General features: G+C 43.4%; 2 protein-coding genes across 11 annotated transcripts in view; one reads left to right on the forward strand and one right to left on the reverse strand.

The window, feature by feature from the left end:
- RALBP1 (ralA binding protein 1) overlaps positions 1-13991 on the forward strand; it is a 167495-nt gene that overhangs the window by 81823 nt on the left and 71681 nt on the right. The gene's annotated exons all lie outside the window — the stretch shown is intronic.
- Positions 700-13991, reverse strand: part of PPP4R1 (protein phosphatase 4 regulatory subunit 1) — an 81003-nt gene continuing 67711 nt past the window's right edge. For 4 of the 5 annotated variants that reach the window (XM_066246960.1, XM_066246958.1, XM_066246963.1 and 1 more), the window contains 7 exons: positions 11618-11779; positions 7064-7164; positions 4152-4272; positions 3924-4058; positions 2646-2787; positions 2338-2433; positions 700-1732 (listed from right to left, as the gene is read on the reverse strand). In XM_066246960.1, coding sequence (XP_066103057.1) covers positions 1569-1732; positions 2338-2433; positions 2646-2787; positions 3924-4058; positions 4152-4272; positions 7064-7164; positions 11618-11779 — 921 coding nt within the window. In that variant the 3' untranslated portion in view covers positions 700-1568. The remainder of the gene's footprint in view (positions 1733-2337; positions 2434-2645; positions 2788-3923; positions 4059-4151; positions 4273-7063; positions 7165-11617; positions 11780-13991) is intronic. The other variant, XM_066246962.1, reaches the window with a different exon arrangement.

A 13991-nucleotide genomic window follows, 5' to 3' on the forward strand; every position in this document is an offset into this window, starting at 1 on the left:
ACCCCTTGCCGCCATCAGGATTTGGCGGCCATTACTTCTAACAGCTGACCAGGGACAAGCCACACCTCGCCCAGCCCGGGGAGCAGTGTCCAGGATGCCCCTGCTTTCTGTTAAGAGCAGAACCTGGCCTGGCGGGCATGTGCAGATTTTATTTTATTTTATTTTTAATTTTTTTTTTGTATTTTTCTGAAGCTGGAAACGGGGAGAGACAGTCAGACTCCCGCATGCGCCCGACCGGGATCCACCCGGCACGCCCACCAGGGGGCAATGCTCTGCCCCTCCGGGGCGTCGCTCTGCCACGACCAGAGCCACTCTAGCACCTGGGGCAGAGGCCAAGGAGCCATCCCCAGCGCCTGGGCCATCTTTGCTCCAATGGAGCCTTGGCTGCTGGAGGGGGAAGAGAGAGACAGAGAGGAAGGAGGCGGGGGTGGGGGTGGAGAAGCAAATGGGCGCTTCTCCTATGTGCCCTGGCCGGGAATCGAACCCGGGTTCCCCGCACGCCAGGCCGACGCTCTACCGCTGAGCCAACCGGCCAGGGCCCATGTGCAGATTTAAAAGAAATTATTAAACTAGTTAAAAGACAAGTTTTTTAATCTAAGTTTTCCCATTTTATACTAAACCATTAATATAGGTCACAAATTGCATTTATTTGCAGACATCTATAAAACAATCAAAAGTGTATATATCTCTCTATACAGATCTTATTAATAAATTTTATTTGGACAAGAGAACTTGTGCCACAACAGTTTTAAACAGCATGATTAAAGACTGCAACACTCCCAAGAGTGCTCACAGATATGTACAGTATGTGAAGGAAAAGTTGCACCTCAGAGCTGATCATGATCAAGTTAAGAACACCTGACATACAGTTTATGTGCTAATAAATTTCATTCAGGTCATGACCAGCATGAAAAAAGATCAGGACATAGACAGCAAATCTTCTATAAATGTGTACAGCAATATGCTGTATTTATGAGTTAAAATCATATTCTACGTTAGTGTTAGCATCAAGCCCTTAGGAGAAATTTTAAAAACCTCCTTTCCCATTAACACACGTCAGAAACTATTCCCACTCGGGCTGGGCTGGGCTTTCCCGCACAACCGCACCGTTCCTGGCCCGCGTGGGGACAGGGAGGGCTAATACTGAAGGTCTCGTTCGTATCCCGGCTCTCAGCCGCCTTCTGGCTAGAATTCCATCTATCAGTCATTAAATAAAACCAGGAGAAAGCAACACAAGTCTCTGGGAATCTCATCCCTTCCATAAGGAAAATGCTCTGCCAATTCAAGTTTCATTCAGTCAGGAAGACAGAAGGATTTAAGGCTTCGGTGACAAGGATAATCCTCTGAGAAATTATTTTCCCTTTAAGTCAAGATAAGATAATAGTGTTTACTGTACTTTCTCTTGACTCTTAAAATCCCTGGTGTTCAGTGTAGGCAACTTGCATGTGCAATCAAGTCTGCAAGAGAGGAAGTCTCGTCCTCCCCAAAGCGTCCCCGCTCACACGTGGGGAGCATGTGTCGACGCTCGGCTTCCTAGCAAGCAGGAAAGACGCCGAGGCCCGAGCTCTCTAGTAGGTTGAGGAGGCTGTGCTCATGGCATCTTCCGAGATTTTAGTGCTGGCAGGGTGGATGCTTGCAAAGTACTTGACGTCACTGTCCCGGTCCATCTGAAGAGCCATGATGGTCTGTTCCACAGCTTCCTGATGGCAGCTGGCAGAGGTTAAGAAATAGTCTAGAAAGAGAAGTGCAGGGCCAAGTCAGTCTTGCCTCTCAGTTCTGGTAAGTGCAAGCAAACAGTTCTTGGTCACTGTATAAGCTGACTTGGTATAAACACAAGCTATGCTGAATTATAAACAGTAATCCAAATTGATCAGTTATATCAAAACAAACTCTCAAATTAAGAGAATTATTCAATATATCTTTACTAATTCTCATGATGTTCAATAATAGCAGCAAAGCTGGAAAACGTATTAAAACTTACACTTGTTATGGCTATTAATTTGCTCAGTAGAAGGAAAAGCACTTCCAAATACCAGCCATGCACACTAAAAACAGTCTTCTCCAGCCATTCTATTGTGATTACTATTAAATAAAAAATAAATGAATTCCAAAGGAAAAAAAGCAATATTCATCTAATATTCTTTGACGTCTATTAAAAACTGTGAGTCATTCATGATTCCATGCATTCCAACGATATACAGTTCTTATGGGGGCATGATAACAAATAAAAATAACCTAAGCATTGAGGAGCTTATAATTTGCATCAAAGCAAATAATCTGGGGCATTTGTCTTCTGCCAAATGAATGAAAAGGAAGAAACACAAGCCCCCAAATTACCTATGCTGGGGGTGGATCCAAAGGCAGTAATTTTCCAGTCATAAGTGAATGCCCAATTTTCAAACAAGTAAGTTTTAATTATAAAAGGAAATTCACCTGGAACAGAGTGGCAATAATTAATAGTCCCCCTCTTCACCCTTTTAGCTTCCACGTCCTCTTGCGGAAGGAACCACTATGAACAACTACAGCATATTCTATCAGGTTATTTCAATGAACTTACTGTACTTCTGCTTAGAGTCTTGCCTGTCTGTGTGTCTATGAATCTCCACCCTGCCACAGACACTGGCCTAAGAGAGTTTCACACCTACCTTTTTCTAGGAGAGTTTGTCTTAATGTCTTTGCAAGGAGCACTCTAACATTTGGGACTCGATCATTTGCTAAGGTCAGCAAATGTGGCATCAGATGCACAGCAAACTGGTCCATGGGAAGGCAGTCATCTTCAATGACAGTCTGCAGAAAGAAGGGATAACTTTAGATTTGCCCATTTATTCTCCCTAAGTGATAATCCTAGCTAAGTCTTTTAGTAACAACATAATTGCTACAGATTTTAGGTACTGCTTTTTAAACCAATATTCCAGGTACTTGAGAACTCGAACAAAAATGACTGAGGTCCCTACCGAGTCAGATTTTATACTGCTCTACAGAGCCCTGTGGTGTTCATGATCACATTTATTTTCATACCTGTCCTCTAGGGCAGTGGTCCAACCTTTTTTGGGCCACGGACCGGTTTAATGTCAGAAAATATTTTCATGGACCAGCCTTTAGGGTGGGATGAATACATGTATCACGTGACCGAGACAAGCGTCAAGAGTGAGTCTTAGACAGATGGAGCAGAGGGAATCTGGTCATTTTTTATAAATAAAACATCGTTCAGACTTAAATATAAAAATAAAACGGAAATAATGTAAGTTATTTATTCTTTCTCTGCGGACCAGTACCGGTCCGCAGCCCGGGGTTTGGGGACCACTGCTCTCGGGGACTGCTGTGGGAGTGCCAGTGTTATAAAGAGCTCCCAAACATTTGGACTTTATAAAGGACTTGGGGAACCAGGCAGCACCCAGCTGAGGAGCAGGGGATCCTATAAACAGCCAGGTGCAAAGTGCCATCCTTTTTATTTATTTATTTTACTTTTCCAAAGTGAGAAGCAGGGAGGCAGAGAGACAGACTCCTGCATGTGCCCAACCGGGATCCACCTGGCATGCCCACCAGGGGGCGATGCTCTGCCATCTGGTGCATTTGTCCATTGCAACCAGAGCCATTCTAGCACCTGAGGCAGAGGCCATGGAGCCATCCTCAGTGCCCGGGCCAACTCTGCTCCAATGGAGCCTCGGCTGCGGGAGGGGAAGAGAGAGGAAGGAGAGGGGGAAAGGTAGAGAAGCTGATGGGTGCTTCTCCTGTGTGCCCTGGCCGGGAATTGAACCTGGGACCTTCACACGCTGGGCTGACGCTCTACCACTGAGCCAACCACCAGGGCCCAAAGTACCATCTTTTAAGAATAAGAAAGAGGGTGCTGAGGTATGGCGTAAAAGAATAAAACCTAGTTCCCAATATAAAAATGTGTCACAAACAGGTAAGCCTTCCCTCACCTGGCAGACAAAGACAAAGGCTTGGCGACCAGACCACTTAGGACATCTACCGAAATTTTCTACGAGCTCATTGATGAGGTCCACTCCGAACGTGGGTGGCGTCTCCATGTGCAGCTTCTTCACCATCTCACTGACCTGGGAGGGTGACATGAGAAGTGAGGCGTACCTGCATTTTACAATTTTATTAAATCATTTATTAAATAAAACTGTAAAACGTTTAACACATACCAACTTGTAGGAAATCCAGCGAACAGAAGAAACTTTATCTGCACATAGATTCAGAGCAATGGGGCGTAAATAGTCATAAACATCTCTGGGACTGTATAATTCTAGAAGTAAAATCAGCTGTCTACAAAAGTGAATTATAAAAATATAGTTAAAATTTTAAAACAAGGCAAATAAAAATAGGTTGATGATCTGAGTAATACGTAATCCTGGATACGACTTGTAAGATGAACACAAGTGAGACCAGTGACTGGCCTGGCCCCTCACTCAGCACCACCTCTCATTTCTGTGCTTTTGTGTCCACGGGGACTAAGAGCAAAGCATTTCCTAGTTCATTTGGAACATGAAACACATTTTTCCATAGTAACTGTTTAGAATGTGGAGAAACCTTCACCTCCAATCTGTTATCTAAACAAAGTTCTAGCAGTTTAAGGTAGCCTGATGTGTACTTGTTAAGGCTCTAAGCTTCTAATGGAGTGACACATTCACTAGGGACAATATCAGTGGTCCTCTACCAACTGTTGCTATTATGTCCGATGAGAACTGAAGACAAACAGCACCCACCAGCTCACCTCAGCAGATGCAACACCGCTCATGAAGAAAGAACTTGAATACGAATAAGACCTCTGCCTTTCAGATTTTATGTTTAGGATTATTTACATTTGTAATCAGCAGGAAGTGAACTGTGGTCATGGTTTCAATCACGGTACCAAAAAATGTTAAATGGGAAATTCCAGAAATGAACAATTCATAAGTTTTAAATTGCATGCCATCTGTGTAGTGACTGCGACGCCATCGCCAGCCACCCGCTCATTCCTGTCTGGGGCTGAAGCACCCCTCTGTCCGGCGTCTGCACACTGTACACACTCCCTACCTGTTGGTCACTTAGAAGCCAATTATCAGAGCTTGGGCTTGTTGTGTCCAAGTCACCCTACTTTTACTTAACAATGGCCCCAAAGCACAAGAGTAGCGATGCTGGCAATTTGGATACACCAAAGAGAAGCTGTTGTTTCCTTTAAGTGAAAAGGTGAAACCTCTTGACTTAGTAATCGTATGCCGAGGTTAAGATCGATAGTAAGAGTAAATCTTCTGTGAAACTGCCTGATTTGTAAGTTAAACTTTATCACAGGTATGTATATGTAGGAGAAAACACAGCGTTTGCTGTTGCCCGCGGTTTCAAGCATCCACCGTGGGTCTCAGACTGTGTCCCTCACGGATGAGGTGGGATGCTGTGTGACCATCAATATAGATCACGGAGCAATGACAAATGCAGCTGCATATATGTGTAAAATAAATCCTCAAAGAGAAAATGCACACCATGGACTCTATTTTCTGACAGTGCAAAGTGCAAACTCTCTCCCCTGGGTGTGCATAAAAAAGTCTGGGGTCAGAAAAGGAAACTGGAGAGAGGTCCCTCAGCAGGCAGGAATTAACTGACACATGCTGGGGACAAGCATGAAACTCCATGCATTCCTGAGGCCCTTCTCTCATACAAAGCAAAAGCCTTAAGCTGCTGGGGGAGGCAAACTATAGCTGGAGCAGAGGAGAAGAAAAAACTATTCTAGATAGCATAGCAGCAAAGCTGCTTGAGCTAAGACCTCACACTGACACAAAGCAGAAGACTGGCTACACACAGGCAGGGTTCTGAGGAAGCTTCGGCACACGCCTCCCAAAGACTAAGGCTAACCCAAAACAACAGCGTGTCCCATCCATATCCCAGCACAAGCCTACGGCACCGTAACGTCACAGCTGGGGGAGGGCAAGAGGAGAGGCCCACTGCCTCCCCAGGGTGCAGGAGCAGCGGAGAGCTGAGGACGGAATGCTAACACTGGACAAGGCCCAGCAGCACTGGCTCTTCCCTCACCCTCAGTAGGAGGCAATGGCAGCCCCCCGCCACAAGAATGAAAGCTCCTAGTGCATAGGCCGTAACCACGGAAACAACCAAACCCAAACCCAGCTCGGTCCAGGCTGGACCCCGCCCTTCACAACAAGGGCAGAAGAGGTGTGCTCGCTCCTAGCCAGAAGCCAGGCGAGCAAGACCTTGATTCAGTGACATCTCTAACGTACTGAGAAAAACTGTTGGCCTCTAATTCTATGTAGCCACTGTGGAAAATAGTTTGCCAGTTCCTCAACAAATTAAAGAATTACCAATGACCCATCTACGGCCATATAACCCTGAATGCACCCGATCTCGTCTGATCTTGGAAGCTAAGCAGGGTCGGGCCTGGTTAGTACTTGGATGGGAGACCAATGACCCAGCAAATCTACCGGAAACAAACAAACTAGCTGCTCAAACAAAAATCTGTACATGAATGTTCAGGGCACCATAAACCAGTTAAAGGATAAAAATCACCCAAATGCCCACCAATAGATGAATGGATTTTAAAAAGTGATATATTTGTGCAATGAAGTATTCTTCAATCATAGAAAGTAATAAAGTTCTGATACATGCTATATACAACATGAATAAATCTTGAAAACATTACACTAAGTGGGAAAGCCAGACACAGAAGCCACATGCTATATAATTCAACTGATACAAAATGCTCAGAATAGGCAAGTCCAGAGACAAAGTAGACTACTGACTGCCAGGGCCTGGGGGCAGAGAGGGGTCACGGTCTCATTTTGAGATGAGGAAATGTTTTAAGAATTATAAAGTGGCAATGGTTGTATAATGTTGTGAACATTCTAAATGTCATCAATTGCAACTTTGGTTATATGCATTTTATCACAATTTAAAAAAAAAAGAGGAAAATAAACTAAAAAAAAAGAAAGCTAAGAAAATTCACTGCATTACAAGCCATGTTAAAGAACAAAACAGCAGACAGAAAGCTGGCTCCACGCACAGGAACCGCAGACCCAGCCAGGGTGAAGATGAAGCACCCCCCCAACAGTCTCATAAACTTAGAACTTACTCAGCCAGTTCAGCTCGAAAGCGCCAATTTCTACTATTATCTGTCACCAAAAACTCCTGAAGTTGATAAAGATACTCTCTTCTTTTGTCTATATGAAGAAGCTGTAATAAAACAAGTATTTACTAGGACAAGGTACACACATTACCTTTTTTACAAGACTGCTTAAGAATGACCATAAATAATAGGGTTAAGTCTTCTGAAGGAGAATACGTTTAGTAGGTACATTTAAGTGTCTTAAAAATAGGTATGAGGTTCTTTCCACTGATAATCCCATTCAACTTCAAAAGTCATTATCCTCTTTTCAAAGATTTGTTTCTGGAGCCAGCGAGTGACTGCCATTGAACCTATACCCACAGCACGTCAGCACGGCTGTAGGACAGTGCGTGTCCACTTTCTCAGGGCACCCTCAGGTCACCAGCTCTCTCTAGACAGAAACCATGCTTACTCATATGGACATACTGCAGTGCCTTCTGAGCCCAGCAGATGGCACTATGATGGACATAACAGGTGCTCAACAGATACAGGAAGAGGCAAAAGTAGGTGCACAGTTGTTTGTATGGAATATAATAGCATAGTAATATGAGGATAAACTGTTTCACGTACTCACAACTATATACTTACTTTCGCCTCATCCTATCCCAATAATTGCTCTACAAATATTTAGAAGGTTTATAGTCAAGGGGGAAACCTTATATACTTCTGATATAAACAGAAGTAAGCAAGCATAACTATATATCAAATAAATAAAAATCTCACAGAAAAAAGTCTAAGTTAGAACTGAGCATCCATCTTCCTGAGATATGTTCTAAGAATAGAAAGTACTGAGGGAAACCTTGATTAGTTGATTTGCTGTTGCAATTGTTGAAGTAATTCTGAAACTATTGCATGTGTGCAGTACAATCAAACAAATGACTAAATATAAACAGTTTTTACTATGAGAAAAGGAAAAAATATAAAATGAAGAAAGGTACCGATTAGAAGTAGAGATAATAATATAAACTCAATAATATAAAAATTTAAAAAGCCCCTCCTAGCCCCTGTCCCCTGAAAAAGGACTAAAAGAAATAACACCCCATGAGCAATGTGCACATCTAGTGCCTAGATTTTGGCTTCTAAATATCACTCTCTACTAAAATAAAGACTGGGGCTTGTTGGAGAAACACCTGACTCCAGGTTGGGGCAGAGAAAGGAGGTGGGCCTGACAGTAAGGATGTGTTTAAAATGAGAAAAAATAATCCACAAGAGGCAGCTTAAGGGGGTATTTGCTAGGCAAATTTCATGCTCAAGACAAATGACAAAAATGGATTACGGTACATCGAATTAAAAAGTAATTCTTGAGACCACACAGATACTAAAAATATTTCCAAAAATATGAGAAAGATAATTCATAAATGTAGACAGAATTATAAAAATAGAAAATCAGTTATTTTACAACACAGTAACAACTGATTCAGACAAGAACCATGTACACGGATGCAAAAGCACTGGGTGAAAGACTTGGGGGAAAGATGTTCAGAGTCTGGAAGCATCACCTCATCAGGAAGTTATTGATCACAAAGGTGAAAGGTCGTTTATAATAGATAAAGTGAGCCGAAACCACCATGACCAAGTGACCAGACTCAGCATCACCACTAATGTTTAAGAGCTAACATCATGGCCTGACCAGGTGGCAAAGCAGTGGACAGAGCATTGAACTGGGATGTGGAGGACCCAGGTTGGAAACCCTGAGGTTGCCAGCTTGAGTGTGAGTATAGGGTCCCTGGCTTGAACATGGGATCATAGACATGACCCCCATGGTCACTGGCTTGAGCCCAAGGTCGCTGGCTTGAGCAAGGGCTCACTGGCTCAGCGGAGCCGCCTGGTCAAGGCACATATGAGAAAGCAATCAATGAACTAAGGAGAAGAAGCCACAATGAAGAACTGAAGCTTCTCACTCTCTCCCTTCCTGCCTGTCTGTCCCTATCTGTCCCTCTCTCTCTGTGACACACACACACACACACAAAGGAGCTAACGTCATGCTATCCCTGACGTGATGCATTCAGGAAACACCTGCCACCTATACAGCGAGGTAACATTCCTGTTAGGAAAACTTGTTTAACCTGAATCTAATTGTGTAACAGCTCTTAGCCAATTTCAAATTGAGGGGCATTCTGTATTGGCCTCTTCAAAAATACCAATGACATTAAAGACAGAAAGTCTGAGAAACTGTTCTAGGTTTAGGAGAACTAAAGATACATAATATCCTGAATGGATTCTGAATTGAGGGGGAAAAAAAGCTATGAAGGACATTACTGGGACAACTAGAGAAATTTCAGTATGACCTGTATAAAATAAAACAACATGGTATCAATGTTTTTAAAAAGTAGGATTATAAGGTAATCCTTCCATGGAGGTACTGCTGTGCCTCCAACCCTGGAACACTGCAGAGCCACAGAGAACAGACTGACGGCTGTCAGAGGGCAGGGAGGCTGGGGGCTGGTGAAAGAGGTGAAGGGAGTAAGAGCCACAAATTTGCAGTTACAAATAGTCATGGGGATGCAAAGTACAGCACAGGGAGTGCAGTCAATAATACTGTAATAACCATGTATGGCAGTGAGTTTCAATCTTTTTCTCCCGTGGAACACAAACTAATTACTAAAATTCTGCGGCACACCAAAAAATATATTTTTTTGCCAATCTGACCAAATAAATAAATAAATAAATAAATAAATAAATAAATAAATAAATAAATGGGTATACTTTTGATTCAACACACTGGATGGCTATTCTTGTGTTGGCTGTTGTCATTTTTTAAAATCTGACAAGCTAAGGGAAAAGAGGTCAGTGCCCCTGACTAAATAGTCAGGTATTGCATGTTTTAAAAATTCTTGCAGCCCTGGCTGGTTGGCTGAGAGCATCAGCCAGGTGTATGGACATCCTGGGTTCAATCCCTGGTCATGGCACACAAGAGAAGTGACCACCTGTTTCTCAACCCCTCCCCCTTCTCTCTCTCTTTCCGGCCCACAGCCAGTGGCTCGACTGGCTGGAGCGTTGGTCCCTGGTACTGAGGATAACTCAGCTGATTTGAGCATTGGCCCCAGGGGTTGCTGGGTGGATCCCAGTCGAGGTACATGCGGGAGTCTGTCTATCTCCCCTTCTCTCACTTAAAAAAGAAAATCTTGCGGTACACAAACTGAAAATCGCTGATGTATGGTGAGGTGGGTATGGGAAATAATCGAGATCACTTTATAAAGTATAGTATATAACTACTATGCTGTATCCTTGAAACTAACACAAAATTATATTGAATATAAACTGTAATTGAAAATTAAAAAGAAAAAGAACTATAAAGGTACCAATTTCAAGGCTAAAGTCTAAGAAACAATAGTATTCCTGGATTAAGCAATTTGTAACCCAGGGCTGTTCACCTCAGACACCAAAGACCCCAGATCAAAGACTGAGGGCTAAGAGTAAATTCTCAGATTTCTGAACCACCACATAAAGCCTCTAAACTTAATGTTAATGAAAACCTATTACATATACTTAATTCACTAATTTTTAAAAAGTACATTTATAAACATGTTCTAATATCATTTTTTTTTTTTTGTATTTTTCTGAAGTTCGAAACGGGGAGGCAGTCAGACAGACTCCCGCATGCGCCTGACCGGGATCCACCCGGCACGCCCACCAGGGGGCGATACTCTGTCCCTCTGGGGCTTCGCTCTGCCACAATCAGAGCCATCCTAGCACCTGAGGCAGAGGCCACAGAGCCATCCTCAGCGCCCGGGCCAACTTTTGCTCCATTGGAGCCTTGGCTGCAGGAGGGGAAGAAAGAGACAGAGAGGAAGGAGAGGGGGAGGGGTGGAGAAGCAGATGGGCACTTCTCCTGTGTGTTCTGGCCGGGAATCGAACCCGGGACTCCTGCACACCAGACCGATGCTCTACCACCGAGCCAACCGGCCAGGGCCTAACATCATTTCAAAATGAAATTTAGTGTAATTATATTTCAAATTAAAAACTAAAATGACAGCCTCGGCCTGTTGGCTCAGTGGTAGAGCGTCAGCCTGGTGTATGGATGTCCTGGGTTCGATTCCCAGTCAGGGTACACAGGAGAGGCGATCATCTGCTTCTCCACCCCTCCCCCTCTCCCTCTTCTCTCTCTTCCCCTCCCGCTAAGATGGAGCAAGTTGGCCCCAGGCCCTGAGGATGGCTCCTCGACCTTGCCTCAGGTGCTGAAATAGCTAGGATGCTGAGCAATAGAGCAAAAACCCAAGATAGGCAGAGCATCGCCCCATAGGGGGCTTGCTAGATGGATCCCAGTCAGTGCGCATGAGAGAATCTCTCTCTGCCTCCCCGCTTCTCACTTAAGAAAAATTAAAAAAAAAAATTAAATGACACCAGCAAAATTGGTAAGAATGGGACTATGTTTTGTTTAAGCCACAGCTCACTATCAACTTACAGATACACTTCCTTATACAGAACATACAGAAACCTATCTTGGTAGTAGCAGAAAATTGAAATTTTAGATCAACAGTAGAATTTTATTGTTTTTATATAAAAGAATTTAAAAGTTACCTTCAGAAAATCATGCAAATGTTTAAGGACACCTATCCTGACTTCATCAAGGTCTTTTAAAAATCCATTAAAAATTGGAACCAGATCTGCAGCTGTCAACTGATCTCCGAGTATCACCGCAAGCTCATGGATGGAGAAGGCTAAAGTTCTTCGGACCTTCCACTGCAGGAATGAAAATACGTGCATTAGTAAGCAAAACACAAAAGTACTTAGTACTTTAACTTTTAGACAATACAGTAGTTCCCTCTTTTTTTTTTATAAATAAATTTTTATTAATTTTTTTTTTTTTACTTTTTTTTTTTCTTTCTGAAGCTGGAAATGGGGAGAGACAGTCAGACAGACTCCCGCATGCGCCCGACCGGGATCCACCCGGCACGCCCACCAGGGGCAACGCTCTGCCCACCAGGGGGCGATGCTCTGCCCCTCCAGGGCGTCGCTCTGCCGCGACCAGAGCCACTCTAGCGCTTGGGGCAGAGGCCAAGGAGCCATCCCCAGTGCCCAGGCCATCTTTGCTCCAATGGAGCCTTGGCTGCGGGAGGGGAAGAGAGAGACAGAGAGGAAGGAGGGGGTGGGGGGTGGAGAAGCAAATGGGCGCTTCTCCTATGTGCCCTGGCTGGGAATCGAACCCGGGTCCCCTGCATGCCAGGCCGATGCTCTACCGCTGAGCCAACCGGCCAGGGCCAATTTTTATTAATTTCAATGGGGTGACATCAATAAATCAGGGTACATATTCAAAGAAAACATGTCCAGGTTATCGTCATTCCATTATGTTGCATACCCATCACCCAAAGTCAGACTGTCCTCTGTCACCTTCTATCTAGTTTTCTTTGTGCCCTTCCCCTCCCCCTTCCCCTCTTCCTCCTTCCCTCCCCCCCCCCCATAACCACCACACTCTTGTCTCTTAGTCTCGTTTTTATGATAGTTCCCTCTGATTTGCAGTTTTACTTTCTGAGGTCTCAGTTCCTCTGGTCAGCTATGGTCTGAAAATATCAAATGGAAAATTCCAGAAATAAACGATGCCTAAGTTTTAAACTGCATACCATTCTAAGTTGCACGATGAAATCATGTGCCATCCTGCCCCACCCACAAGGGACACGAATCACCCCTCCCGCTGTCCAGCAGCTCCATGATGCCACGTGCTCCCAGCCCATTAGTCACAAGCAGCCATCTCAGTTATCATATTGACTATTGTAGTATCGCTGTGCTTGTGTTCAAGGAACTTAATTGTTTTTTAAGTGACAGGAAGGGAATTAAATGGACTCCCCCATGTGCCCTGACCAGGATCCACCCTGTCACCCCATCTGGGACCACTGCTTGAACCAACCAAGCTATCCTCAGCACCTGAGGCTGACTCTCAGACCAACTAAGCCACTGGCTGTGAGAGGGGAAGAGAGAGAGAGAAGGGGGAAAGGGAGGGGAAGAGAAGCAGATGGTGGTTTCTCATGTATGCCTTGACCAGGGATCAAACCCGGGATGTCTGCACACTGAGCCGACACTATCCACTGAGCCAACCGGCCAGGACCAAGTAACCCTAATTTTACTTGATAATGATAGCAAAGCACAAAAGGAGTGATGCTGGCAATATGGACATGGTAAAGTGCTTCCTTTGATAAAAAGATGAAAGTTGTAGACTTAGTAAGGACAAAAAAAAATGCTGTAGTTACTAAGATCTATGGTAACAGTAATTCTATCCATGAAACTGTGAAGGAAAAAGAAATTCATGCTGGATGGCTGAGAGAAAAAATCATATTCAAGTAACTTTTATTATACTATATTGTTTCAGTTTGATTTTATTATGTTATTATTAATCTCTTACTGTGCTTCATTTATAAATCAAACAATCCTAGGTATGTACACATAGGAAAAATAGTATTTTTAGGTTTTGGTACTATCACAGCCACCCATAGGGGGTCTTAGAATGTAGTCCCCATAGATAAGCGTGTATATAATGGATAATTTACATCTAAATGTTATTAATCTTAAAAATTAAATTAGAATAGAATACTAAATTTTAAGTATCTATTATGTATCAAAAATTGGCAAAAAATACTTAAAAATCCCTGCACAATATGTATTATCTCCTTTTCATTAATGAAGAAAAAGTGGAAATTATGAATGGCATGGACTTTGTAGTTGTCTGAACGCTGGATCCCCCCTTTACTGAAGCCCCGGTGACTAAAGTTTGGCTGGTATCATCTTTATATCACTGTTCCCCTTCTGATTCCTGTACAGCCTATTTTGGGTTAAAAACAACAACAAAAAAGCAATTTTTAAGGAATTGGCAAAAAAATATTTTGTGGACTGCCCTGAAAAGAACTCCTATAAAGGAGTTCTTAAAGTTTTATAGGAAACTTGAAGTTAAAAACATTTTTCT

Source organism: Saccopteryx bilineata, chromosome 11 (genome assembly GCF_036850765.1).
Source record: "Saccopteryx bilineata isolate mSacBil1 chromosome 11, mSacBil1_pri_phased_curated, whole genome shotgun sequence".
Lineage (NCBI taxonomy): Eukaryota > Metazoa > Chordata > Mammalia > Chiroptera > Emballonuridae > Saccopteryx > Saccopteryx bilineata.